Source organism: Seriola dumerili, unplaced genomic scaffold (genome assembly GCF_002260705.1).
Source record: "Seriola dumerili isolate Sdu_G_001 unplaced genomic scaffold, Sdu_1.0 BDQW01000003.1, whole genome shotgun sequence".
Lineage (NCBI taxonomy): Eukaryota > Metazoa > Chordata > Actinopteri > Carangiformes > Carangidae > Seriola > Seriola dumerili.
The window spans coordinates 8015077-8042633 of record NW_019174258.1 but is presented as its reverse complement, the minus strand read 5'-3'; the positions used below and the strand labels follow the sequence as shown (position 1 = coordinate 8042633).

Here is a 27557-nt window from a genome sequence, read left to right as displayed (position 1 = left end):
TTATTCATCTAATTAATAAAATAATGTAGCACTATCAATAAGTTTTTTACAATAGTTACATTACAGGGGTTATCAGGGAGGCACAGCTGTCTTTTGTTAGAGGACTGATGGTGATTGTTTTCCCTTTTTGGAAGAGTGATGAAGGAGCTGCAATACCTACAAGTCAGAGTGTGTTCAGTGTCCGTAAAAACATCACAGAAATTCAATTTTGGGGGTTAACTGCCACATTAAACTACAAAACAAAACCGAGCTTTAAACTGAGGACGAGCAAGCACCCTACCCACCTACCACCGCTGTCCTCTCTTAAAAATAAATCCAGACACAATACAGCCATCAGCAACACGTTGTCTTTACTCACCTTCTCCTGGTACTGCCGTCGAGATGAGTCTAGAGATTGGATTAGCGCGGTGGCGTGGCCCACAAACATGGCGTAGCAGGTAGCGCCCACAATCATGCTGAGGATGGTCAGCCACACGTCTGTCATGCCCACCGGGGGGTACATGCCATAGCCAATACACAGCATGTGGCTCATAGCTTTGAAAAGTGCGTAGGAGTACTGCTGTCCCCATGTGTCATTCTGGATGAAACAGAAGAGACGGGGTTAGTCAGGGTGAGTACATCGGAACACTTTATCTCTCCATCTCACACTCTCCCTCTCATAAGGGTGTTGATGGCACATTAAAGGTCAATGAGCACTCTGACAGCTCACTCACAAACACGCACACATCCAACTACTTAAGACAAAACGAATGGCAGGTGCCCACTTCCAACCGTCTTAGTTCAATACGGAGCAGCTGGCGGGGTATAACATACTTCTCAATATGCAAATATTTGGAGCAAAGCAGACATTTGGGCAGGAGCCTAAAACAGAGCCCTGAGAATGGGAGGATGGAGCATGAGACACTAGAGGCTTGCATGACGGAAAGTAGGTCAGCTATTTAGAAAAATGTGATTTCTGTGTGAGTTTTCTCATTTGTAGATAAATTGCCCCTTTTTTTTCCTTTAGATCCCGATGGTAGTTCATGGCAAATCAATATCAACTCTCTCCTGGGGGTGACATGTCCAAATTGCTTTCAAACTCATTTCCACAGCGGAAAAAGCCAAGAGAGAGATAGCAATTTTATTAGTGCCCTCCTGAAAAGGTAAGGAGCGATGACCCGGCGAGATAACAGGACAGCTACTGTAAAAGAAGACAAAAAATGTCTCCTAATCAGGGTCAGGCCAAGTGTGACTGTGAGTCTATCAATACTAACAACCTCTTTGTCTACCAGGTAATGTGAGCAAAACATGAAGAGCTTTCCATCAGAGAGGTGCCTGCCCCTGAGGCTTGAATTAATTCAGAAAGATATATTTGTTATTCTGTCACATTGAGAACCGTTCTTCTATGTAATGCAATTAATTAGACAGTGTTTACCGTGTGAAACAAAACAAACTCTATTTTGATGTTAATGAAAGGCTACATCCATCACACGGGATTTTAAACTAAGTACATTAGGAGTGTTCCTCCTCAACATCTGAGGGCCTGTCTGCACCCCTACATGCAGAGGGCTGCTTTTCGGGAGCTACAGTCTCAGGAAACATCCAGTGCAAGTTCTGGAAATACGACTCTGAGCTGTAACAACATGAGAAGTAGAAAATGCCTAAATATAAGCTAGTCAGAACTGCATGAAATCATCTTGTGAGAAGGCATTTGGCATGTGAGCCCACACGCCAGAGTTGCTGAGATGGAGGTATTTGAACACTTTAAAAAAAAAAAAGAAGACTGGATTTTTAGGTTTTAATTGTAGAAGTAAAGGTAAAAGTAAAGCTTGTTATTAAGAAAGAGTAGAGGCAACAATTCTCTGAAAATGTGAACATACAAGAGATTTCTTTTATTTTTTTTTATGTAAAAAGCACAGCATGGCAAATGCCTCATATTGCTCTGAGGGACTATTTAAATCTGTTTTTCTTTGTCGTGGCTTTATGTATAATACAGTGTTATTTCTTCATGTACATGTGGTTCAAATATGTTTTTCCAGAATCAAGCAAAGAGATTAGAAGAGCAATCATATCCTTTATTTTTACTGCTGCAAAAAAGACATCAAATCCAATCCTAATCCATGCATACGGTACTGTACCTTAATGATGAGCTACAGTTTACATTATGTTGTCTGACAGCTCTGCCTTACGTAACTTAAGATAATCCCCTTACAACTTGGCTGTATGCATATTGAACTAGTAGTAAAATGCATCTTTCATGGCGCCAAAGGGAAAAGAAACATAAAACTTGGAAGAGGAAAATGTTTGAATGTAACCATATGCAACATAGAGGTCTTAATATATATTTTAGTTTTGGGTCTTAATCTATATCAGTCCAGACTGGAAGGTAAAGGTTGTGTCGTAGTTGCTCTTTTGATCCCTGTCCCTGAGCAGGACCAACTTACCTGAGTGTGCATGTATATCGCTGCACAGACAGGTATGGAAAAGAAGCTAAAATTAGCTAAAGTGTGAAACATCTCAAGGGACAGTGGTCTGCACACATCTGTCTTTTCTTATGATTAAATGTAAGAGAAGCAGATTCTGTGAAACATGTGAGCATGTCAGGGAGGCAGTGAGGCATGATGAACCAAATACATCACACCTTGAGCGATGTAACTACTCATGTGACATCTGTTCTGTCACACAGAGCTGAGCATACAGCTGACTAGAAGCTGGTTCATGTGAACTCAAAGTTGGCTTCTCTACCTGTGTTTTTTTGTTGTCACAGTTTAAGAATATGTTTATTCTGGCCTCCTCATCTTTCTGTTAATAAATTCAGCATTCTACCTGTGACTTGAATATTAATTCACTTCAAAAAAGTTAATTTAGTTACTAGTGTAAGTATTACATTCTAATTAAAACAATGTGTATTTTTCAACAGCGAGAAACTGCGATCACACAGGAAAACCTGCTTGATCAAAACTTCGCCAATAAATCTATTTTTGTTCTTCATTTTTATTGGTGAAGCAAGACAAACACATAACAAGTGATTTAACACAGGCAGACGTTAGATGACATCACACACATAAATATATAGAATACTACAGTGGGACAAACATTACATTGAATTGAACAGAGACTAGGATGAACTGAGATGATGCAAGAATATGAAAGAAAGAAAAGGCAAGGCAAATTCATTTGTATAGCACATTTTCATAAACATTCAATGTGCTTAACAGAAATAAAAGAAGCATAAAGGAGAATAAAAAAAAACTGGCAACTTTTTCATGTATAGTTGTAGATTTTCCTTTCTTCATATCCTTATACTTAAAGAAGAAGAAAAAACAAACAAATAAACAAACAGAAAAGCTTGTTGGATGCTTTCGGCAGAGATGGTTAATGGGACCGAGGCGGAAAGGTGGAGTGACAGGGGAGATGCAAGTTGTTTTGTTTTGTTTTGAATACATTTGTAGTGGCTAATGGATGAATAAATAACTATATACATTCTACAGGGCTGCCCCTGTAGCGGTTGTGCTCCAGACTCTTGGGAGCAGGGTTGACCACCAGATGACGAAACCCTGTCTCCCAACCTGAACTGCTTTTTTGTTCTTCTTCCCTCTCATCTTCCTCACCCCCTTTCCCTCTCTGGAACAAATATTGACATACATACACAAACAGATGCACGCACACACACACACACACACACACACACACACCCACACACACACACACACACACACACACACACCCACACACACACACACACACACACACACACACCCACACACACACACACACACACACACACACACCCACACACACACACACACACACACACACACACCCACACACACACACACACACACACACACACACCCACACACACACACACACACACACACACACACAGACACAAAACACACAGATGTATACAAACATACAGACAAACACGCACACAAACACACACATAATAAAAATATACAGTATGCACATGCACACGCGCGCACACACACACACACACACACACACCCACACACACACACACACACACACACCCACACACACACACACACACACACACCCACACACACACACACACACACACACCCACACACACACACACACACACACACCCACACACACACACACACACACACACCCACACACACACACACACACACACACCCACACACACACACACACACACACACATAAACACATACAGTATATATACACACACGGCTAAAACTACATTAATCAGACAGGACAGGAAGAGGGGGAAATGATTTTGTTATGTAATAACAGTAATAATAGTGATTAGACAAGACTTATATAGCAAGACTGTGTGGTAGAGAGCAGGGGTAAGAAAGGAGTATAAAGAGAAAAAGAAAGAAAGGAGCGAGAGCAGAGGAGAAAAAATGTGTTTGTCTATCGTGTGGGTGTTTGTGAATGCATGTTTGGGCGCCTATAAATCTATTAAATCTAGGAAGCTTTTATTGCACCATGTCGACATCTTTCAATGTTTCACTGCCGACCCCACAAAAGTCCAAACACTGCCCTATTGACACCTCCATTGCCATGTATATTGACAAGCCATCAGTTAGGGAACCATTGCTCAAGGGTTTAATATATGTTGATTTACTGGTGATTGCTGATTAGAGGAGCATTCACTGATGTTAGATCAGTCCCTATTGAGGTTTAGTGGTGGGGCCCACTAAACCTGACAATAAGTCTGATTCCTGTGGAGCTATACTCTTTGTGACACATTAAGTTAACATGAGGCCGTCAGCTGCGGGTGATTCACAGTCACACATCAGGTGTGACACAGTCCGCTTCCGTAAGCAAATAAAAGAGAACTCTATTATGAGTCAGGCTTTAACAGAGGCTCTACTCCGGCAGCTGTTAACAATGCAGCGAAATTAAAGCACAGCATGAGTGCTCACTGGAAACTGTCAATATGCAGCCAATATTGGATAAGGGCCGTCTGTCCTATTCAGGAAATCAATGTTCCATGCACAACCTCGCTGTCTCTCTCCTTTCACAGCAGGGACAGATGTCAAGAGCTCCAAATAAATAAAAACAACCAGCAAATTGAATAAAAGTGGGCAAATGTAGCAGATAAATATATTTGATTTATGGTTTAAATGACAGATATGCAAGGCAATCCTTTCCTAGGATGCTAAAGGGTTTTAGTACAGTAATTACTGAAGCTGACGGTTGAGATAAGACAGGGTATAATCTGATTTGAACAGGCAGGAGGACACGGCGCAGGAGCAGCACTTACCACCATCTTATTTTTGGACACCCAGCAGTCGGCGGGGAAGTCCTGCAGCATGGGCACCAGGAACTGCAAGCAGCCGTCCCAGTGACACAGCAGCAGCATCATGCCAATCAGGTTGACTATCCTCACCATGGCGCTGGCCAGGTCATAGGTCATGTGGAAGATCTGAGGGGTGGGAGAGAGAGGAAGCAGGAAATGGGTTAGGGTAGGATGACTCAACACGCTGATAGTGAAATCCCTGAAATCTCTCTAGATTGAAAAGTACACACATACATACACACACACACACACACACACACACACAGGCCTACATACATACACAAGCGCGCACGTCCTCAAGGGAGATTTTCCTCCTCCACAAGCAGTACAATGACTTCTGGATCTCTTCTTTGATCACGTCATACACAGGGTTTGTGGTTTAGGAATTAGATGACAATGTACTATCTGCCTGTGGAAACCACATCTTATTACACTGCACATAGATGAGCTGCTGGATGCAGATGTTGCCGTTCTGAGAACAATTCACTGGGGACGGTCGGCAGACTGCGACCAGAGTTTTACCTTCCCTGCTGCTGAATCGCTCTTATCAACAGCCTCTCAGCCAAACACAATAATGGTACAAGGGTAGAGGTGGCTGAGCTCCTGGGGTGAGAGTGTTCACAGGCTGGGTTTGTTAATCCTAATGATAAATATACTCATAAGGCGCTGCAGGACTTCTGGGCTGGTGTAGATTTTAATGGCCTCAACCATTCAAAGCCTCTTAATCCCAATGAAGACCACGGTGTACACTGCTAATCGCTCCACTCCTTATTAAAATCCACTCAGTGCCTTTTAAGAGGGCACATTCCATCTTCACTTTGTTGTTCAGCAGTAGGTGATGATGAGGAGGAAGATAAAGACATCATCATATTTGCCGCCCCAAAGTTTAATCTTTAGTGCTTGTTCCTGAAGCGCCGGGGTTGTTTATTTTTCAGTTTCTATCTGAATGCATATGACTGTGAGTGTGTGTTTTTTCGGTGTGCGTGTTAAGAGAGAAGCTGGCAGGGATCAGCATTGTGTTTGTCTGGGACAGTGTGGGCGCTGCTGCACCATCAAATCACATCAATTTAGCTCCGTCAACGGGCTGACATGAAGCCAGAGGTATGCTTAGGAAAATGTGCCCTGGCGAGGAGCGGAGCCAGGCTGTCTCGGAGTGGATGGAGACGTCCCCGCTCACGCACTCTCCATCCGTCTGTCCACACACACAGATACACAGGGAATCTCAGCGTGCCTCTCGCCTACTCTGTCCCTTTCCCTCTTCCTTTGTGTTCTTGTTCAAAATGTTTAGCCTTGGGCACTTTTACATCACCTAAGCTGAATCATCCGCCCAGCTGCACCTTTTTTATTTATTTATTTATTTATTTTTTCTATTTGCTCAACCCACCGAATGCTGTCGTTTTTCTACACCTCCCTTCACAGCTGCACTTCAAATGTGAGCTATTGTTTGTTTTTTAGGAGCCAGCCTTTCCTTTAAACACCGTGATAAATAAGTTATGTTATCTAATATGCAATGTTGTGTGATGTCAAATTTCTTGTTGGAGCCGTAATGGCGTTCCGTAACATTAAAGTGTTAAATTCACTCTGTGGCAAATGAATAAATCATGAGGTATCCCTTTCCATCTCCCACACTGAGCCTGATATATTTTTCATTTGTGAAATCGTATTTCCAGACAGGAAAGGGAAGCTATTTAAAACCAAGGCTGCTTTTAAAACTATGAAAAACTTGCCAAGCAATTTATGAATTTAAATACAACAATTCCTAGGACATTAAGATAGACAGAGATGTAAAGCATACCAACACACAGTGTATTATTTACATTTTGAATTGTCATTTTTAAAATTAGTTGTTTGAGATTCTGACTTGACTTCTGACTTGCCATTGCAATATTACATTTGCCCTCAGGCTATCTGCAAAAGGAAGCTGCACATTTTGTCGAAGGGGAAGAACAAAACTGTGAACTGTAAAGGCAGATATTTAGCTTCAAAGGAAGTGAGATATAGATGATAAATATTGAAATTAATTATTTTTTTCCAAATTTTTATTTTTATTTTCATCTTGTTCTGATAAAGGAAAAAAATTGGTATTAAAGGGGTATTCCACCAATTTCAGACATCAAAGAGGGGGTGAAAAAATGAATTCACATAAGAACTAGGGCTGAACGATATAAAATTAATTTTAAAAAAAAATCATATTGCAATTATTTCAACAGATATTGTGATTGCAATATGAGTCACAATTATAGTGGGAGTGGTAATTTTTGCTTTTAACTGTCACTGAAAAAAAAAAAAATTATGTTAATGTGCTTTTTGCTGTGGTCCGTACCAAACAGCATGTTACTTTCATCTGGAGAAAATGATTTGTAGACCAGGGCATCTCTATAGCATCACAATCCTTCATTTATGATATGTTGTGACACATTTTACCTTTATCAAAAAATTGCAGCTCCTAAGATTTGGACTTCATAATAATGCGATTCTGAAAATATTTCAATACATTTCTGAGCCTTTATATGAACCATGAAACTCATGTTTTATGATTCTGTAGATTCAGTTCATGAATGGCAAAAATCTGTTTTTGCACCAATGTTAGTTAATAATGTTATGTTGACAGAATTGGTTTTAAATCGAGAATCAACTCAATCAAATCATTACATCAAGAATTTCAGTAGTACTTAGTATGTGAAAAAGGTGAAACGTCATTTTACCTTGGGCTTGGAGACTTTTAAAAATGTTATAATCTGGGGATATGGGGTTTGAAAGACCTAGGCATTTACCAATGAAAGACATTATTAGGCTGCGTTATGGGAAATGTAGGATTAAGCATTTTAAGAGCACGTAGAAACTACAAGTCAGGATATCAGAGCCTCTGCTGCATTCTTTTTCTTTTAATCAGTTTCTTGTGAGTGTCCCTCCCTCCCTTACAGAGGTAGTACCCCTTTGATAACTATATTTAAAAGCAGAATTAATACTAGGGCTGAACAAGACACAAAAAACTCATATTGCAATTATTTTTGGCAGATATTGCGTTTGCAATTAGTCATGATTTCAGTTGGAATGATTGTTTTTGCATTTTAATTTTCACTGAGAAAAAATTAAAAACGATGATGTGATTTTTGTTGTTCCCTTACATCTGGAGAATATGATTTGTAGACTTTGTAGCACCACAACGCTTATGATGCTAACAACGCACAACAATTTTGTGACACATTTTACCTTATCATCATATATCAAAAAAATTACAGCTCCTGCGATTTGGATAGTGCATTTGGCTATATTGCGATTTCGATTATATTTCGATTAATTGTGCAGCTCTAATTAATACCATTGGGTTTCATGAGGGGTGTTACCTTTATCATCCAAAATTGTGCACAGCATTGACTCATCTTTGGTCATAACATTTAGTGTGAAAAATGAAATGGTTTACTGTCTTTAGTGCACCTGCCACTGTCTCTTTGCATTGTTTGGGTTGTCCTTCAACATGGCAATATACTGAAAACTAACAAACTTTCTCCAGTGTCAGTATATTTCATTTCTGAAGAAGGATAAATACATTTCAGTATCATGTAGAGCAACCTGAATGACTCATTACAGTTCAACAATAACTCCTGCTACATTCCTACCATAGAAGTGCCCTCAAAAGACCTCTGGCACTTAACCACTGTGTAGAGAATAAAGTCTATGAGAACTGTCAGGGGTAATGCCATGCAAATCTCCGGTTTGTAACCCAAACTGTACTGTCACTAGAGAAAGGTGATTCCCCTATCTCCCTTCACAGCTGTAATCAATTCAAATACACCCATGCCAAGCAGGAACAGACTTTCCAGTTACCAAAAATTGTTCCCAAGATTAGTTCTGTTCATAGGTTGTTAAAGGATCATTATTCTGAGGCAAAGGAAGGATGTTTCTGTATCTCTTCTCCATCTCTTTTAATTTCTTTATTCTTGTATATTTGAAGATAGCCTGACACTCTGTGTAATATAACAAAGCAATATGTACTGTAAACATGCACACATACAGTATTTAATAAAGACACACATGCATACACACATTGTTTTCACTCACAGCATTCCACAACCTGGCTTGTTAAATGGAGGATGATGGATTGCTGACCACTTTCTTTTAATTGATAGGGCCACAGAGTGAGGCTGGCTGTATTAGCATCAGAATAAACAAGAGAGCTTTGATTGATGAGGGCACAGAGACGCAACACAACAGCGTCTTACGGGGTCTCGTTGTTACTCTCACTACCCTCATTAAACCTCTCGATATGAGAGGCCATGCCGATATCTGCTTGCCTTTTCTTAAGACCAAAATCATGGGTCAGGTCACATCACCTATGGTAAGTCAACATCAATACAGTGGTTTCACAAGTGTAACTAATGAAACGGCAATTACATGGTTGCAAGCACTTTGAAGTGGGGGCTGTAATTGTGTGGGAAAAGCCACTTTAACCACAATCAAAGGCAATCAAAATAAAAAAAAAGGGGAAATCAAACACTGACAATTAAACTACTTGTATTACTAAACTGCTGCTGGAAATACAAATCTTGTAAACTATAGCTACTACTGCTGCTTCCAGCACTGCTTTTTAGATCCCAGTAAACCTGGTATCCAAACACACAGTGAGGCAGATACTGTTGTATATGAAAATGTAAATACAAACTGACTTATGCCATACTACTTCTAATATTCTTTCAATATGACGACTACGAATGGAGATAGACCAAACTTATTCACAATGCTCTGCAGATAAATAAAACTAATAAATAAAGATCAGTGTGCACGACAGGCGACAAAAACATTATTACGTGCTTAAGTAATAAAATAACTGTATCCTTGAGAGGCACCGATAAGGCCCAGACAGGCAGAGAGAGAGAGTGTAGAAAGCTGCCAAGTCATCTCACACAGATGGTGTGAGAAGAGTATGATCCAGGTGAGAGAATAGATGCATGGAGGTGATGGTAGCTGCCCAAACACAGTCAGTGTAATACTATACTGAGGCATCTGGCATTTGCTGCTAGCACTGCTAACGATGATGAATGTTTCGGGACACATAAGAGAAAACAAAAAAAGGCTTCACTCACATTGTTTTTCCTGATTCCATTTTGCTGACTGAACCTGTCCACCACAGGCCTTCAACCCCAACCCTCCCCTTCACTATCACTACTATGCTGCCATGTGATAGGCTTTATTAAAAAATGATGCTTCATTTACTTTAATTTGTTTTGAATAATTCACGTAATGATTAAGTTTGAGTGTAAAAGCTACACTCTACAGCAGTTATTTAATTATCAACACGGTGGACATTTCATTTTATCACACAGTTTTGGTTGCAGCAAATCAGCTCTCCAATTGAATAATTTATTATTGTATTTAATGCACTACTAAATCATTTAATTTGAGTAAATTCTGGTTTTGAGGAAACCATACCCGTACACATTGGAGCTCAGTGTGTTGATTTATTGTCATTTGTTTGTATTACGAAGATATTGTTTTAAATATAGATATGAAAGCACAAGACCAATCTTACTGATCAGGTAAAAATACATAATAAAAATAAAAATATTTTAAATTAACAGCTGCTACATATTAGAAAATCATAAAAAAAAATGTATGTTATGTTTAAGTTATGGATGAGCTGTCACTGTCATCTACCTTTTCTCTGACAATAGCGATAATTTTGCATGTACTAAGCAACAGGTAGTGTATGTCATACGTTCAGTACATTTACTGTGTTAATTGCCACATGCTGCATCTTCCTGTGTTGGAGCGAGACATGATTTCCTGTGATAAGTAATGAAGTTCATCAACTAAATCATTCCATGCGTGTTATTTTTAATCATCGAACATGATGGCAGATTCTAGGAGCAGACTGTGGGCAGGGGTTAGATTTCTCACTATAAATGCCTAGACCAAAATGTCATGCTCATGCATGCTGTCACGGTGGACGAAAGCACATGTGGAGAATGAGAAATAGGCCTGGGAGTGGACCACAGGGAACACCCTTCCATCATCTGTCTAAACAGGCCTGGAGGGCTCGGATCACAAAAACCACTCTAACTCTGCTCCCTACCAAGATGCGCCATTGGGTTTGTGCAGGATTACACATTTTTGTGTAATAGTTTTTTAAGCAAATCCACTGCGGGTATTCATATCGCACAAGGCTCATTCAGTGTTGAGGACCTGTCACTGTTGCTGGCAAGTCTCATTGTGCACTCAATAATAGCCCATTAAATCTATTCTTCCTGCTTTTCTTATCTCTGAAAGACCAGTCCTTGGCCAAGGTAATGGGTCAGTGGGGGGTTGGGGGGGGGGGGGGGGCTGATTAGTTGATTTAGATTACTTATTTAAATATTTTTGTATAGATTTACAGGGTGGAAATGAAAGGCACCTCACTCATTTTCTGGATCCACAGGGCGGCCACATGGCTGACTTTGATCAAAGAACCTGAGCATTTAACTGACATATCGTTTTGTTTCTCCTTAACTGCAGTGCACAGCCACTTAGGTGAGCTGAGCCATAAATCTTAACAATCCAAGACATGCCAATATTAATATATATAGACATTCTGCCACTTTTAATAAATGGACACAGGTGAGGTGGCACAGCTCCTAAAGTTATTTGACTACACACCTTACTATAAAATATCTTTGTTTTTTAAAATTCCCTGCCCCCTCAGTAACGGCCTCAGCTCTTGTCTCACAAACTCATCTCCATCCACGCTAAAAGCAACGTTTACAGGGTCGGCCAGTCGAGACGGTTATGTTGTAGGCATCAGGCATGATGAGAGGAAGCCCTCAGAGCTTAGTCATTAGTGCACTGCCTTGAATCTGATTTAACAGGATGACTAATCTCATCCAAGTCACTGGTTCGTCAACAGGAGACAACTCCAATGAGGAGAATATCCGGTCACAGACTTATTTTTATCCCGATGAAAAGTGACAAGAGGAAGCTGACAAGAGGGAGACAGGGGAGGCACCATAACGGCAATCTGCTGTGTGTATATGTGTGTGTGTGTGTGTGTGTGTGTGTGTGTGTGTGTGTGTGTTTGTGATGGAGATCTGCACACCATGTTGAATGTCATTATGCATGACAGTGTTATCACTGGAATATAGCCACCACCGCCAAAACCTCCTTGTTTGTTAACAACATTCTGTCAACATGGCGGTTGTAAAAACACCCTTAATTCTGAAGTATTTGTATAGGAAATGGAGGCAATCAGAGCTAATTTATGACAGCTGTGATAAAAAGGACATACACACGAGAGATTTCACGAGCTGGTGGGGGATCAGGGCATTGCTTCAGTTATGCAAAAGGATACTTATGATGTTAGTGGTGTTAGGATTAGAGTCTTTGAGGAGGTGAAGATGATACAATTGCAGCAACAGACGTCACTTTGCTTGCTGAAACCATTTTGTGCTTTGTATTTTAATGTGTCTTTTCTTTTTCCACTCCTAGACTGTGACCATGTTAGACTGTGAGTGGCAGAGACGCACTGATAACAACAGATTTCACACTGTTTCACAGGGCGGTGGGATAATGTAAATGTTATTAGTATACAAAATGGATTAGTGGCAAATCATTGTAGATTTTCGCTGGAGATGTACAGCTCTGGAGAAAAATTAAAGACACCAGCATCTCTACATGTCTCGCAGCCAACACAGAAACCCCTCATTCTACTTAGTGGGGCACTGATTAGGTGATCACATGAACCAAATCTTATTTAATGAGTATATCACCTCTATACTCCTGCAATAGGACCAGCTGGATGGCAAAAACAGAGCTAGTACTGCCTCAAAAAATAACTACTGACCATACCAAACCAGTTGAAAAGAGAGGTCAGGCAGAGAAGGGTTCACTGGCTTTACTGGCAGAGGGATACAGTGAGCATCAGGTTGCTTCCATCCTGAAAATTTCAAAGACAGTGGTTCATGTGAACAACGTCAAGCAGCAGACACTGGGGGACAAAAAAGCTACAGACTGGCGGAGGGTGAATACGACGGATGACCGCCAACTCACTCGAATGTCGCTCAACAACCGTAGCATGACATCAAGTGACCTACAAAAAGAGTGGCAAATGGCAGCTGGGGCCAAGTGCACAGCGAGGACGGTTTGAAACAGGTTGAAGGGGCTGAAGTCGTGCAAAGCTAGAACGAGGAACAAGACTGAAGTTTGGACTGTAGAGGACTGCGATAAGGTAAGCTTCTATGATCCAATTGTTGAAGACCTGGAGAGACCTATGAGGATAGGAGATGATCTGGGGGTGCTTCAGCAAGGGTGGAATTGTCTTTGTGAAGGACACATGAATTAAGCGATGTCCAAGGTCATCCATAAAGAAAACTTCTGCTCTGACAATGACACCAACTCTGAGGATTGTTTTGTCCAGTAGGACAGTGCTCCATGCCAAACTGCCAGGTCAATCAGGATATGGATGGAGGACCACCAGATCAAGACCCTGTCATGGCCAGTCTGATCTCCAGAACTGAACCCCATTGAAAACCACTGGAATATGAAGATGGATGCTCATAAGCCATCAAACAAAGCCAGGCTGCTTGAATCTTTGCGTCAGGAGTGGCATAAAGACACCCAACAGTAATGTGAAAGACTGCTGGACCGCATAACAAGATGTATGAAAGCTGTGATGGAAAATAAAGGTTATTACACCAAATATTGATTTCTGAATGCCTCCTAAGCTAAAACATTAGTATTGTGTTGTTTAAAAATGAATATGAACTTGATTTCTTTGCATTGTTTGCGGTCTGAAAACACCTTTTCTGTAAATAAATGCTCTAAATGACTTTGTTAGAAATGATGTCAGTAGTTTATAGAATAAAACAAAAATGTTCATTGTACTTAACATTTATATACATAGTAAAACCAGAGAAATATATATCATTTTGCAGAGTCACTTAATTTTTTTTTCTGAATAGCCACCCTGTGTAATATGAATTTTATACAGTACCGACATGTAAATCGGATAAGATTGTCAATCCCCCGTAGATAATGTATGATAGTAAGGATGGAAATACTGTGATCCTACATGAAAGAGAATACTGGAAACAACTTGCCATTTCGACTTTTGGCACTTAAATGGTACAATATAAAGATATTTATACCAACAGTAATTGTCATCATAACACCATGTCATTGAGCTGCAGTATATAGTGCACGGTGGCATTTCACAGAAGACTCCATCTCTGCTTTAACCCACAAACTCCGCCTCCTGTTCTCTCCTGGGAAGCCCCATTGGAGCAGTTTAGGGGTCAAGAATCACGCTCAAGGACACTTCGACAGTTTGTGGTTATGTGCCACCATGTCTGGGCTCCAGGCTACTAGCACTGTATGCTCTTCTAAGGACACGCTATTATAGTTCATGTTAACAAACCAGGCAAAAGCATGCTTACTTTAACACACAGGAAAACACAAGTGACATACATATACAGCAATGAATAGACATCTACTGCATACTGATTGCATATGTATGTACAAATGTGCATTTCAGATTATGGTCTACTTCCTTGACCTGTCACATAATTTCATAAAACCGAAGGTAACGGAGCTCTGAAAATAACATTTATATGTCCATGTCTTCACACATATTATTTCACTTACAAAATACTGACGCTATGACTGAAGATGACACTATGTGTGAGAGTTAGTTAACCGTCTTATGAAACAGATTTATGACTTGTTCGACCGGCCTATTGCTGCAAGAGTGCAGGTCACAGCAGTGCAATTCTTTTTGAGTGAGGATGTGAAACAGTGAATGGTTGATTTAGTGACCTTTTGAAAAAAGTTTCTATACATAATTTGTCCAGAGGTACTCTGTTCAGTATGCCACTATGATTTTATGAATCTATTTTCCTTAGGCACTTCACCTATAATACATTTGAGCTCTGCTTTTGTTATAATTTGCTTCTCCATCTCTTTGGTGCATCTGATAATGTTTTATTCCTTTGTCTTGTCTCGAATTCCTCAAAAGCTTTACTCACTGCAGCGAGTACATGAGAAAAGACCCTTATCCTAAAATTTGTTCCCAAAACTATCACCCTACGAGGCATTAAACCAGGCGGTTTAGTTCACTGAGCTGTATTCAACGCCTCCCAGCCGAAGTGTCCTTTGTGTGACTTCTTACTGAGGAGGAGATGAAACTCAAACAATAACAAACCAAATGAATTTGTGCAGGACTATTTATGGATTGCAGATACTTGTGAAATATGAGTAAAATAAATCGGCTTTGCCTTTTTGGAGGACATTGGGGCATCACAGGTCGGCAGATTCCGCCATGTCAGAGAACTGCATCTCATTGCGGCGCCATATTTAGAGTGGCAAGCAAAGCGGAATGGCATTCAGTGATGGTACAGGGGGGGGGCTAAAAATGTCATGGATCACAAGGATCCTGGCTTAATTCTGTGAGAGCCAGAAAACCAGTTTTGTTTGGTAGGTCAGTCTAGATATACAGCAAAGTATAAAACTGTGACCACAGAATTACTAGTTTTTTTTCTCTCTGAATTTCTCTCCAAAGCTCAATACGCAGGTGAATAGATCAAACTAAGGTCAACGTGAATGTTGCCACAATATTCAAATGGCTATAAGATACACACACATTGTCTGAAGTGTACCTGTCAATAGTAAAAGTCAAAAAGTCAGTCAGGTGGTGAGATCTGGGCGACAAGTTATTCTGCAGTGACAGATGACATTTCTGTGAGGTTGCATCTGGAGTACTCTGGCGCTGAGGCAAAGCTGGCCTTTCACTCTGTCTGCCTAACTAGCATTCATCAGCAAGCCCTTACAAACACACACACTCACTCACACACACACACATACACACATACACACACACACACACACACACACACACACACACACACAACCCACATAGGCATAAAACACGTAAATGGCAGCTGGCTGTCCCCTCTCTTTGTCGTACTGTTTCAGCATTTTTGGGTGTTTTTTTTTTAGGGGCTGGAGTCATCTTTGTCCTGCAATGTCCTTGCAAGTTTTTTTTTTAATGACATGAATAGGAATTTGTGTTTTTCTTCTTTTTGTTTTTTGGTTTTCTCCCGTCCTACTCTTTTCCTTTATTTCTAAGCTTTAGTGCTGGTCTGGGGTGGTGGTCAATAACAATGAGACAAACAGCCCATGGCTATAATCTAGTTCAGCTAGTTCCTTCCTTTTTTTCTCCTCCACCGATGCCTTCTCTCTCCTCTCCTTCCTTTGTTGCCTTATTGCAGGCTCAACATGTGACAGCTCACTGTCAGTGTGTCCACTCTATTCAAATGAAAGTTGGCCTGAACTACATGTATCCCTGCCTACATTTTGGGCTCAGAGGTGGAGCAGCAGGCATGCATGGCGGCACAGCGCGGCAAAGGGATTCTCCCCCAGTGATTCATTTGAACTTTTCCTCTCTTTGAAATGGCATCACAGAGGCCCTGCATGATTAATGTCACCACACTTATATACACTGTTCTGCCCAGAGTGGCAGCTGAATAGCTGAAAACCAGGAACTTTTCTGAATGCCCGTGGGCAGATCTGGGGCTACTGTGGTTTGATTGGCAATCAGCTCACTATTCAACCTTTCCGGTTGCCCATGTAATATCATGCACTCAGGTGAACACACCCACCAACTAACGAAGCAGCGCTGCATTTTGACAACATTGTGCAAACAGGCTAATTAATGAATACCAGTACATTGTTGTTAGCATGTATTCTCGTGGCTCTGATGACAATTCGATTTGAAATCAGGGAAACACTCCACATAAAAATAAAATTACTATCTACTGTTACCATGACCCTGAACAACCCACTGTATGTTTTCTAAAATAGTCTAATTTGAAGCACAAGCTAAACCAAGACCGTAATTTCAGATTTTTTTTTTTTTTTAATTTAATTCATTGTTCCATAAACATGATCATTTTAAAGTTTACTTGTATTTGTATTTAAGACAACAAAAAAAATTATATGTACTTGTATGTGTTTCATAAATGATTTTAAACAAACCAGTAATACCATAAAGAAAGATGCGTATCAAGAGACTCACACTCCGCACCTGTGTGGATGTTTTGATGAAGACAAACAGAACTGTTCATCAGTAATATTGAAGCTAAATGAAGCTTCTTGAGATGAAATTACAGCAAAATTCAATTACTATTTAATAATGAATTTTTCTATTTATTGTCCTGGAGTAGGTCTACTCTGAGTGCTTAAAGTTTTGGGAATCCATTTTATGTAAACTGGAACGACTTTCAAATGTTTTTATACTCTAATAATGTGTATGTTCTCATTAAATAGCAACTACCAAAGCTGAGATCCAATTACAAAATGTCAGTATAATGAAATGAAAAGGTTTCAGAAAAGTCACAAAAATTTAATTCAAAATCTATAATAGCGACAGTGTCCCATACCAATTTATTTCTTTGGAATAAAATGAAAAAGTAATTTTTGTGATCATGTGGAATATTCAATATATGGACACAAAAAAATCATTTCTGGGTAATAAATACACTGGGAAATTCAATACAGTAGGGACCAGTAACATTTCAGTGTGTCACGAACTGCTTACATTAAGTGCAAGACTCATCTGTTAAATTGTTTCTGGTTCTGGAGGCACACAATCTCACTGGTAAAGAAAATATTGCTTTAATCCCTGACACTAATAACAGCATGTACTGCAGCAATGCAGAGCTGCTGCTATAACATCTGTATTATGACCATGCACACTGATTCTGCCAAAGTACTCTTCATCAAGACATTAAACCCTGCCTCGGAGAAATACAAGCATGTAGAGGGCTTTTGGTTATTTTTAGGGAGGATATGCGGAATGACAAACAGTAGTTTAATATGAAAGCACTGAGCCTCCAAGAAGCAGTCCTACTCCTGGGTTTGATTTATTAAATTATCCAGTGTTTTCTCTTATTCTGTGACTGGACAACATACATAACAAAAAACTCTTGTGTGTCTTTCTGCTCCCCTCAGCCTGAAAACATTACCTCCTATAATCTCACAACCAACCAGTGTAGCTCTGACTGTCCTGTATTATTCTCTAGTGGAGTGTCCTCTTGTTGACTCCACACTGAGTCTCTGATTCTCCACTTTGCACCTTTTACCACTGAGACTAAACAACAAGATCCATCCACTGAGAGCAATGGGAACTTTTCTAATTATTGCCGCAATTATAATCATGGTTGTATTGCAGCGAAGCCTCTCTGGGCTCTGTGGTCCCACTGCTAGCTGGATGGGCGCACAGAGAGAAAACGGTAATAACATCCCAGCTTCATCAACTTATTGGTGACTGGGGTACAGGAAAAGAGCCTCTTCACTCCTTTCAAGGGTGGATGTAATCAGAAGCAGCATCTATCTATATTTCCTTTTTAGGGAAAAGGGGAAAATACAGAGTTCTGCGAACATTCTTGCAGTATCTCCCAGGGATGGGAATACCATTGAGATTATAATTGGATTTAGGTGTGAAGTGAAACCCTATGTGTTTGATTAGCTTCATCAAACAGTAGGCTATCCCTGTACGACTGTCAATCATTGTGATTTCCTTGGTATTTCCTCTGTCTCTGCATCACTGACTTTTTGTCTCCATTGTCGACATCCGGGGGATCCACGTTGCCAAAGACAAATCAAAACAGCACTCATCAAAAATGTCATACACGAAAGTGGGCAACATTCAGCACAACTTTAAGTTATAAGCTTTAACATACAGTGTTACACACTCAGGTGTACTTTCTTACCTCTTCCCACTGGTGGATGTAGCGAATGAGTCTCGAGAGACGCAGGAGTCGCAGCAGGCTGAGGATCTTGGTGAAGCGGACAATCCGCAAGGCGCGCGCAGTCTTATAGAAATCTGAGTCGATGCGCGTCTCCACGATGAGGAAGATGTAGTCCACAGGGATGGAGGAGATGAAGTCCACCACAAACCAGCTCCGCAAGTACTTAATCTTGATCTGTTGCGGATCTAGAATGATCTCTGTGTTGTCCTCCTTGACGATACCCGTCCTGAAGTTCAGGACCAGGTCCATGAGGAAGAAAGTGTCAGAGACCACATTGAACACGATCCAGGGGGGCGTGTGCTCATCTTTGAAGAACGTGATGCCCACGGGGATGATGATGAGGTTTCCCACCATCAGCAGCAGCATGGTCAAGTCCCAGTAAAACCTTGTGAGAAAGAAATGGAGAAAGGCAGAAACGGGATGATCAAAGAGAGAACACTGAAGTCAAAAGATAACTGAAACTCTTCAACTAACCAACAACTGGTAATGTTCTGCACAGTTACAGGGTGACAGGTGTTGTTCTGTACACTTAGAGCATCTTCTCACATACACTGTCTAACAAACACATTCCCAAACAATCATGTGACCTTTTACCAAAGGCCTTGAAAATAATGTGTGCTAAAAACTGTACAATCCTCTTTGTTCATAGCATACAGTGTCTATGTCTATCACAATCATCCAGCAAGTTGAAATTAATGGAAAAATTTGCTATAAGTAATATATTATGCATACAAAAAGAAATGAAAAGAAATTCATTTGTAAATATCAATAGAGCAATGTCTTAACAATTGTGGCATTATGAGTAACACCTATACTGTAGTGTTCGATGTAATTGTCTTGCTTATTTGTTAATTTGTAATATTTTGTTGTAATTGTTGTAAAATCAGAAATTTTTGTGTAACTTTTTTTTTTTTTTTTACATTGAAGTATCAATAAATTATACAGATAAACTATACAGTATATGACACAGTGATGCCATATATATGTTAAATTATTTATTTTTGTTCACATTTTTTGTCATATTTTTGTTGTATTTGTCAACGTAGTATAACAGATGACATATTTGACACAGGCATACATAAACTGAACTCAAATCCCCTCTGATGTTATTAAAGTATGATTTCCTTGACCAGGATCTATAAATATGAACCTTTTCTCATCTTTTGAAAGTGACTTGACATTTTTATATGAAACACCAACCCACACACACAGTACAACAGCCTGACCACTGAGGAAGTATGTACAGTAAATTGTTCATTTATCTAACACCAGATTTACGCAACAGATATGTAATTAAATCCTCTCTGTGATACATCACTAGCCTATTTTAACCTTAGATACCTTTGGGTGTTGTGCAGTGTGGTGGAAGCAAGCGTATACACACACATGGCGTAATAATGGTATAATAACCTAAACATATGTAACCTCCTCACCATGCCAGTAGACAGCTTGACATGCAAGTTATTTGTGTTTCACCCATAAATCACAACTCAAAGGTCAATGAGGGTTAACTGTTAATTACAAACTGTACTGTGACCTCGTCCATCTTCCAGGCCTGAGAGTTTGGATATAAATTGCACTCTCTGTGCACTCTTGCTTGGTAATTGAATCCAGATTGGGTCGTTTGTGGTAAGGGTGATGTATCCTGGCTACTCCATAGGTTGCACCATGAGGGCGTTTTGCATGGTGCACTGGGCCATTGAGTTTGGGATGATTTACCCACTCACCTCTAACTGGGCCATAAAGATCTGTCTCTGTGCAAAAACCAATTTCAAGAACAGGACCATAAGAAATAAAGAAGAAAGGATGCTACATACATAACCAGGGCAGGAGATGCATTTTTAGTGTAAGCTAGCTAGAGTCCTGCAGGAAGTAATTACCACTCTTTCACTTCCTTGTCGCAGCTGATGTCTATTGATTTCATAGTTCCTTCACGGTGTGGTGAAGTAAATAACTCATGGGTTTACAGTGAACTGTTGCTCTCCTGGATCACAAGGCCTGATCCAAAAAGACCTACGGTCCAAGTCAAGTCAGGTTGAGCAAAAATCCGTTATTATTTTTTTATTAACACTTTGGTTCATACTATCAACCTCACGGGGCAAAAGCACAGCCAAAAATAACCAGCCACAACTGAGGTGTCTTCTATTTTTAGGAATTTTGTGTTTTTTTTCCTTGCCTCCCTGTGTTTCCTTTGTTGGATGATGTACAGTTTATCATTTCGTTGGTGATAAGTTTGATCTGAAATTGCCTTTTCTCTCTAAAGTCCTCTGTGATTAAGAGCTACATATGCTTAAACTTAAAGGGCTTTATCACTAGACCTTGATATCCCCATAGATACTGCTACAATCACTGGTGTTCCAACTGCTATTAAAGAAATCTCATTTTAAAGGTTGCAGACTTGGCCACAGCTAATAATACACATTTCTTTAGCTGTGTTCTACTTTCTTTTTCTTTCTCTGAGCATGACTAAATAAAAAACTCCAACAGCCATATTCTCCATGTTACTGTTTGTCATGTTAGCCTCTGGGGATGAGAGGTGTCATTGCCTCAACAACATTCATCTATGGACAGTCTTTACATCACTGAGTAAAAAAAATGCTATGGAGCAAATGCTTGGGTTTTAATGTGCTTGGATTACAGTTTACAAGAGCATCTCACACTTACACAAGCAGACATAAATATACAGTACATACCAGCACACATCTCAGTTTCATGTCTATTGCAGACACATGCAAAAACACACAAACACACACACACACACACACATGCACACTGAGGAAACAGTGACAGTAATTGGAATTCTTCAAAGTAAAAGGGTATCTACTGTTCCAGCTTGTTGTCAAGTGGAGTTATATTTAGACAGACCTTGCCACCACTGTGTTTGCTCATGTTAAGACTGAAAACCCAAGAGGACAAGAAAAACTTCAAAGGAAGAAATGCAAACATAGGTAATGACATTTATTCTTCATATTGCCATGTTCCCTAATATAACGAATACTAGATAGCTTGTGCATTTGTATGAGCTACACAACGTATTAATGGGATGTAAGCGTGCTCCCAGCACCTGACAGGGTCTACCAGCAATGAACTAAGATAATCGGTTTCTCTCAGTATCTTTAACAGCTGCAAATCCTTGCTATCTATTTGTACTACTAGAGGACCGTGTTAGGGTCTTTGCATTTCTACAGCTTCTTTACAACAAATTACAAAATACTAAAATACAAAATTAATGTAAAATTGACATACAAAAAAAAAAATATATATATATATATATATTTCTCATTACCACTAATGGAAATGTTATAGATATTTGGTCTTATATGGAAACTTTTACTCGATAAGGCCTTGTGAATGCCATCCCTAGACTGGTCAATAAAAATAAATGCAATCTGAATTCAACAACTGGGTTTCTCTCAGCACCAAAAAAAACAAAAACAAGAACAAGACAAGCCATAGAAGTGGGGGCCAGACAAAGATGTCTGGCTCATAAAACAAAAAATCAAACCTTACAACAAACCCTCAGCCAGCAGTTAGATGATGCCGTGTGAATGACAGAGCGAGGAAACAGAGTGAAAGAAATAGAAAAATAGTGCCAGAGGAGAGCTCCTCAACATCTTCTCAGAAAGAATAACAACACAGAATGCTGTTTAAGACCTCTGAATATCCCCCTGGCATAAAACAGCCACTGCTGCCACCTGTTTGAGCAAGCCTCACTTGTAATAGGAGTGTGGGGATTGGTAAGATTAACAGCAGCAGCTGTATAAATGAAAGGGGAAATGCATGACATGTTACAACACAAAAAAGAGAAAAATAAATCCGATAATGGTAATTTTTCATGGTACTATTGGATATTTTTTTCCAATTAAATCAATCTACCGGCTGAAGAAATCCATATGAAGCTTTAGGACATTCCAAGAACAAATACCATTGTTTTGTTTTGTGTTTTGGGAGAAGGAAATAGTTCAGTCAACAGAATTTCAAAGAGTCGTGTAGGAATCATTTTGCATTCTGTGTATGTTTTCATGTGTACATGCAGACAGTGGCTTTACATGCACGTTTGTGCGTGTGTGAGTTTGTGCATGCGTGCATGCATGTGTAGAGTAAACGCTCATGATTTCTCCTTTTCACTTTTGCAGTTGCCTCCTAATGGAGGTCAGGCCACCTAAACATAGCAAGGATCCATTTACTGTGTTTTATTATGCACTGGGACCCTGACATAGAAGAACATTGTTCTATAAATACAGTCGGGCAAGTGCGGGATGTTAGGCGGACATTTCAAAGGCATTAAACAATCCCTTATCTCTCCCTGTGTGCATCCCAAATCACAGACTCATGCTGTGTGGTGCTGTATCACCTGTCTTGAAACAAAACAGTGACCTAGCAGTGGTGATATGAAAGGGATACTCTCAGGTGTGGCAGGAGATAGAAAGATATAGTAATCTAAGGTACTATCCATTTTTTTTTCTACTTTTAGTTTTATTGTGTTTTGAGACCAAGTGAACTTCTGTGCCAAATTTGAAGAAATTCCCTCAGGTCATTCCTGACATACCATGCTCACAAGAATGGGAAGAACAGACGGACAATCCAAAAGCATAAAACTGAGGCCTACAGCAGCAGAGAAACATTGGAAACACTGAGAAAGAGAAGCAGCTGAATAGCTCACACCTAACTTGTTATGGTGCTGAGAGTTCACTGTACTGATGAAGGGAGCCCTGACATTCTGCAGTCTAAAGGGACAGAGCCACAGCCATCTCTGCTCTCCAGTGGGGTGACCAGAGACAGCAAGAACATGTTGTCACCCCTAGAGTGCATCTGACTACACGATAAGCTTCTCTCATTCTCCTCACCCTGCCAGCCAGGCTACCTGAAGGGACTATGAGAGCCAGCACAAACAGCAAGAGATGGACACACACTTAACTTTCACAGTAGCATTTAAATATTTAAATTAGGGGATATATTGTCATGCATTTACAGGGGATACACAGGGAGTACATGTTTGTATTTGTGCATGCATGTGTGCAAACTTGTTTACATTTCCCTTACAGATATATGTCTGTTTGTTGGCTACCATGCTGGGAGAGTGATGACATGCAAGCAGATCATGTGTTATGTCAGGTACAACTTTCAGACAGCATTTAACAGTGTCTCCCTTTATTCTGCACCACACTGACTGAATGGGAACAGCAGAGGAACAGTGGGTGCTCCCACAAAACACTTCCATGAGGGCACCAGCCAACATGGTTCGAATTGTAAATGTGATTTGGGCTGATTAAATGATTGAAATTTATCTGTTTATGCATAAAAAAGCAGTTTCTGTTTTGAATAATTCATTTGCTTTCTCTGTGGTGTGCGTGTGTGGGTGTGTGTGTGTGTGTGTGAGTGAGTGAGTGAGTGAGTGAGAGAGAGAGAGAGAGAGAGAGAGAGATTGACTTTGCTCCCATTTTCTCTCTGAAGATTAGTTATCAGGGGTCCTGACTCACCATATGCCTGAGAATTATGACTCATGTTAATGTAAATATTAGCAGCAAAAAAACCCTGTTTCATTTTGACCACTTCATTCCAACACACACTTCTCATAAACCACATTTTCTTACCTGAAACCTATTTCAACACGTAAACACCAGTGTTTAAGAGAACATGAAGGTTCTGGAGATATTGATACACCAACATTTTAGACTTGCAAATTTCATCAAAAAGATCTTATAGAAGGTTTATAAAATTGTTATATTTAAGGTTTGACTGTGACCATGAAACTAACGGAAATTGAAGGTAAATCATGTGAATGGGTCACATACCTGATCTGTTTACTCTTGTATATCAGACTGCGTTGTCCATCCGTCTGTCAGTCCCATTCTCATGGACTCAATATCTCAGTTACGCCTAAGGGGAATTTCTTCATATTTGTTACAAATATTAATTTGGACGCAGGGATAAACTGACTAGATTTTGGTGGCCAAAGGTCAAAGGTTAAGGTCACAGTGATACAGTTTTGGTCTTCTGATCATCTCAGGAACTCCTGAAGGGAATCCCTTCAAACTTGGTACAAATGTCCATTTGGACTAAAGGATGAACTTTCAAGTGTCACGGGGACATTATGTTTTTGGGAATCCAATATACCAAGAACACCCAGAGGGAATTTTATTACATCTGGGACAAACATTTACTTGGACTCAATGATCATAGGATAAAATAATGAAGTGATGACGTTTTATATCCAAATGGTCAAAGGTCAACTTCACTTTGACATCATGTTCTGCAAAAACACGTCTGGCCATTATTCAGTGCTGTAACTCAACTTGACCATATTTCCTGCAACTTGGCTGGTTGGCAGAGGTATACAACCACAGGGTGGTAATTCTAGTCTTAAAATACTGTTTTCTTTTCCCCACGGAAGTTGGTTTATGGCATAAATGCTTTTTGACCTACATTGTAAAAACTGCCACTAGATTTTACTGTATCTAATATTCAACTGAAACTAAGTAGGACTGGATACAGACAGACATCCACTTCAATGATCACTTTGAGCACAGATAGGGCAGAGGCTGAAAGTCTGCTCACGAATTCATCTGCACTGTCTGTGACATCAGCCTGACAGCTGTTAGCTAGCATTAGCTCTCTGGCAAGGGCAGACTGAATAAAGTAGAATCCACACACTGTTTTGTCAACTTCAACAGCTTCACATCTCATCGCCTGAGATAATATCTCTTCATACTCAAACCAAAAGAGTCTTTTCTCAGTCTATCCCTCTCTAGATCTGCAACAAGATAGTCAAAGTCAGCTAACCATGAGTCACAAGAGCCCGGTAAACTGTGTAAGGTCCACTTATACTTCAGCTATTGATTTTCACAAAGCAGACATTTTACACACCATGCCGCCCTAACTGAACCACTTTCAACAAGTAGCCACTGCCAACACATAACGGTTAGCACAAATGTACATGTTTACTGAGAAAAGGCACAAATGCAATGATTGATCTTGGGATTTGAAGAATCAATATTGTGTCATTTAAATAAAAATTTAGATTAAGTGGAAAAAAATTTTTTTGTTTGTTTGTTTTTAATCCAGCTCTAAACCTAAGGCATGAGGTTTAAAGGTTCATAACATAAATTACTGTTTTAGTTGTCTACTGCGAAGATAATTTTAATATCATAAAGCATTAATGTTTTGCCATGTATGGTATTTAAAAAAAACGTATTTTCTCTATTTGTTCATTTTATTTCAAATGTATCACATCAGCCTTTTAAAAGCCAGAGTGAGATTAATTTATTATTCTATTTTATTATTTTATTACTCGGCCAAAATCACATTAATTTAAAATAATTTATTATCAAAGCAAAAAAAAAAGTGCAAATCAATACAAAAAATATAGATTATAGAAATAGAAATATAGATTTGTACGGCATTTTTGGGTTTCCTTTGAAACATTTGTTTAGCACTACCTTCCATTTAAGCTGAATTTTAGCTGTGCAAAAAGAGCAGCAGACTCATTAAGTCCAATGCCAGTTTTGAATGAACAAATGAAGTAGACTGAATTAAAATTAAGCATGAAAGGCTCTTGTGAGAAAAAAAAATCACTTCACTTAACAGGAGAACAACATTTGTAACAATATCAGCAACAACAAAAAAAACGTCTGTGTATTGCACATAAAAGAGCAGCCCATCGGTTTTGTTATTAACAAGCTAGTTGGCAAACACAGCAAGATTTAAGTGTTTAGGAAAAAAAACATGGGGTCAAAAGGGTTAATCCTATTTTTGTTGTCACTCGCTCCAATGAACTGTCATAGCGGCGCTGTCTTTGCAAGGCACAGCCAGCAGGCACACTGCAAGCACATCACTGACACTGGGGCTGTGGAGTCACAGGTGGCTATATTTAGGTGAGGCACGCTGGTTTATCAAACCTAGGCTAAGAAGATTTCATCAGAGGTAGAGGCAAAGCTCCCCAACCTTAGGCTAAGAGAAAACAGAGGGATTTACTAAATACCTGCAAAGGGAGAGGAGAAGCAAAATCAACTGAAAGGAGTCAGCCTTACCTAACGCTGCTAAAAGAGGTCCATAAATAAGATTACAAGAGGTTCTACTGGTAGGACATCAAGGAAAGGGTACAGCGTATGATTTTTCATTCACCTCTAAAGCTCTGTCTAGGACTGTTATTCAACACAGCCAACAGAAAGACAATGCTATGACCAATGTCACGTCCGCTGCAGTGAAACACGTTTTCCAACAGACAGAGGTCTGACCCTTTACAGGTAAACAGTGGCAAATGTAAAAGAAGGAAATGCATAACCACTAAAATTCAAACACAAGAAAGGAACCACGAGACTACTATCACTCTGATTTATCTACAGGTCTTTTAAAGCTCAGACTAATACTAAAAACAACTAAATATAAGTTATAAAAAAAAAAACCTTTCCATCTCTTTATGTGTGTCATTGTAGTGTGTCATTTGGTGTTCAGTGCATTTTATATACTGTATAGTTGGCGTTGGATTCAAATAAAACATACAC

At 39.7% G+C, this 27557-nt stretch overlaps 1 protein-coding gene across 1 annotated transcript in view; it reads right to left on the bottom strand.

Annotated features, from left to right (window-relative positions):
• LOC111221325 (potassium/sodium hyperpolarization-activated cyclic nucleotide-gated channel 1-like) overlaps positions 1-27557 on the bottom strand; it is a 68599-nt gene that overhangs the window by 28521 nt on the left and 12521 nt on the right. Inside the window, exons 2-4 of the mRNA XM_022744685.1 lie at positions 19015-19438; positions 5243-5404; positions 359-577 (exon numbers count right to left, since the gene is read on the bottom strand). Of these exons, the coding sequence (XP_022600406.1) occupies positions 359-577; positions 5243-5404; positions 19015-19438 (805 nt within the window). The remainder of the gene's footprint in view (positions 1-358; positions 578-5242; positions 5405-19014; positions 19439-27557) is intronic.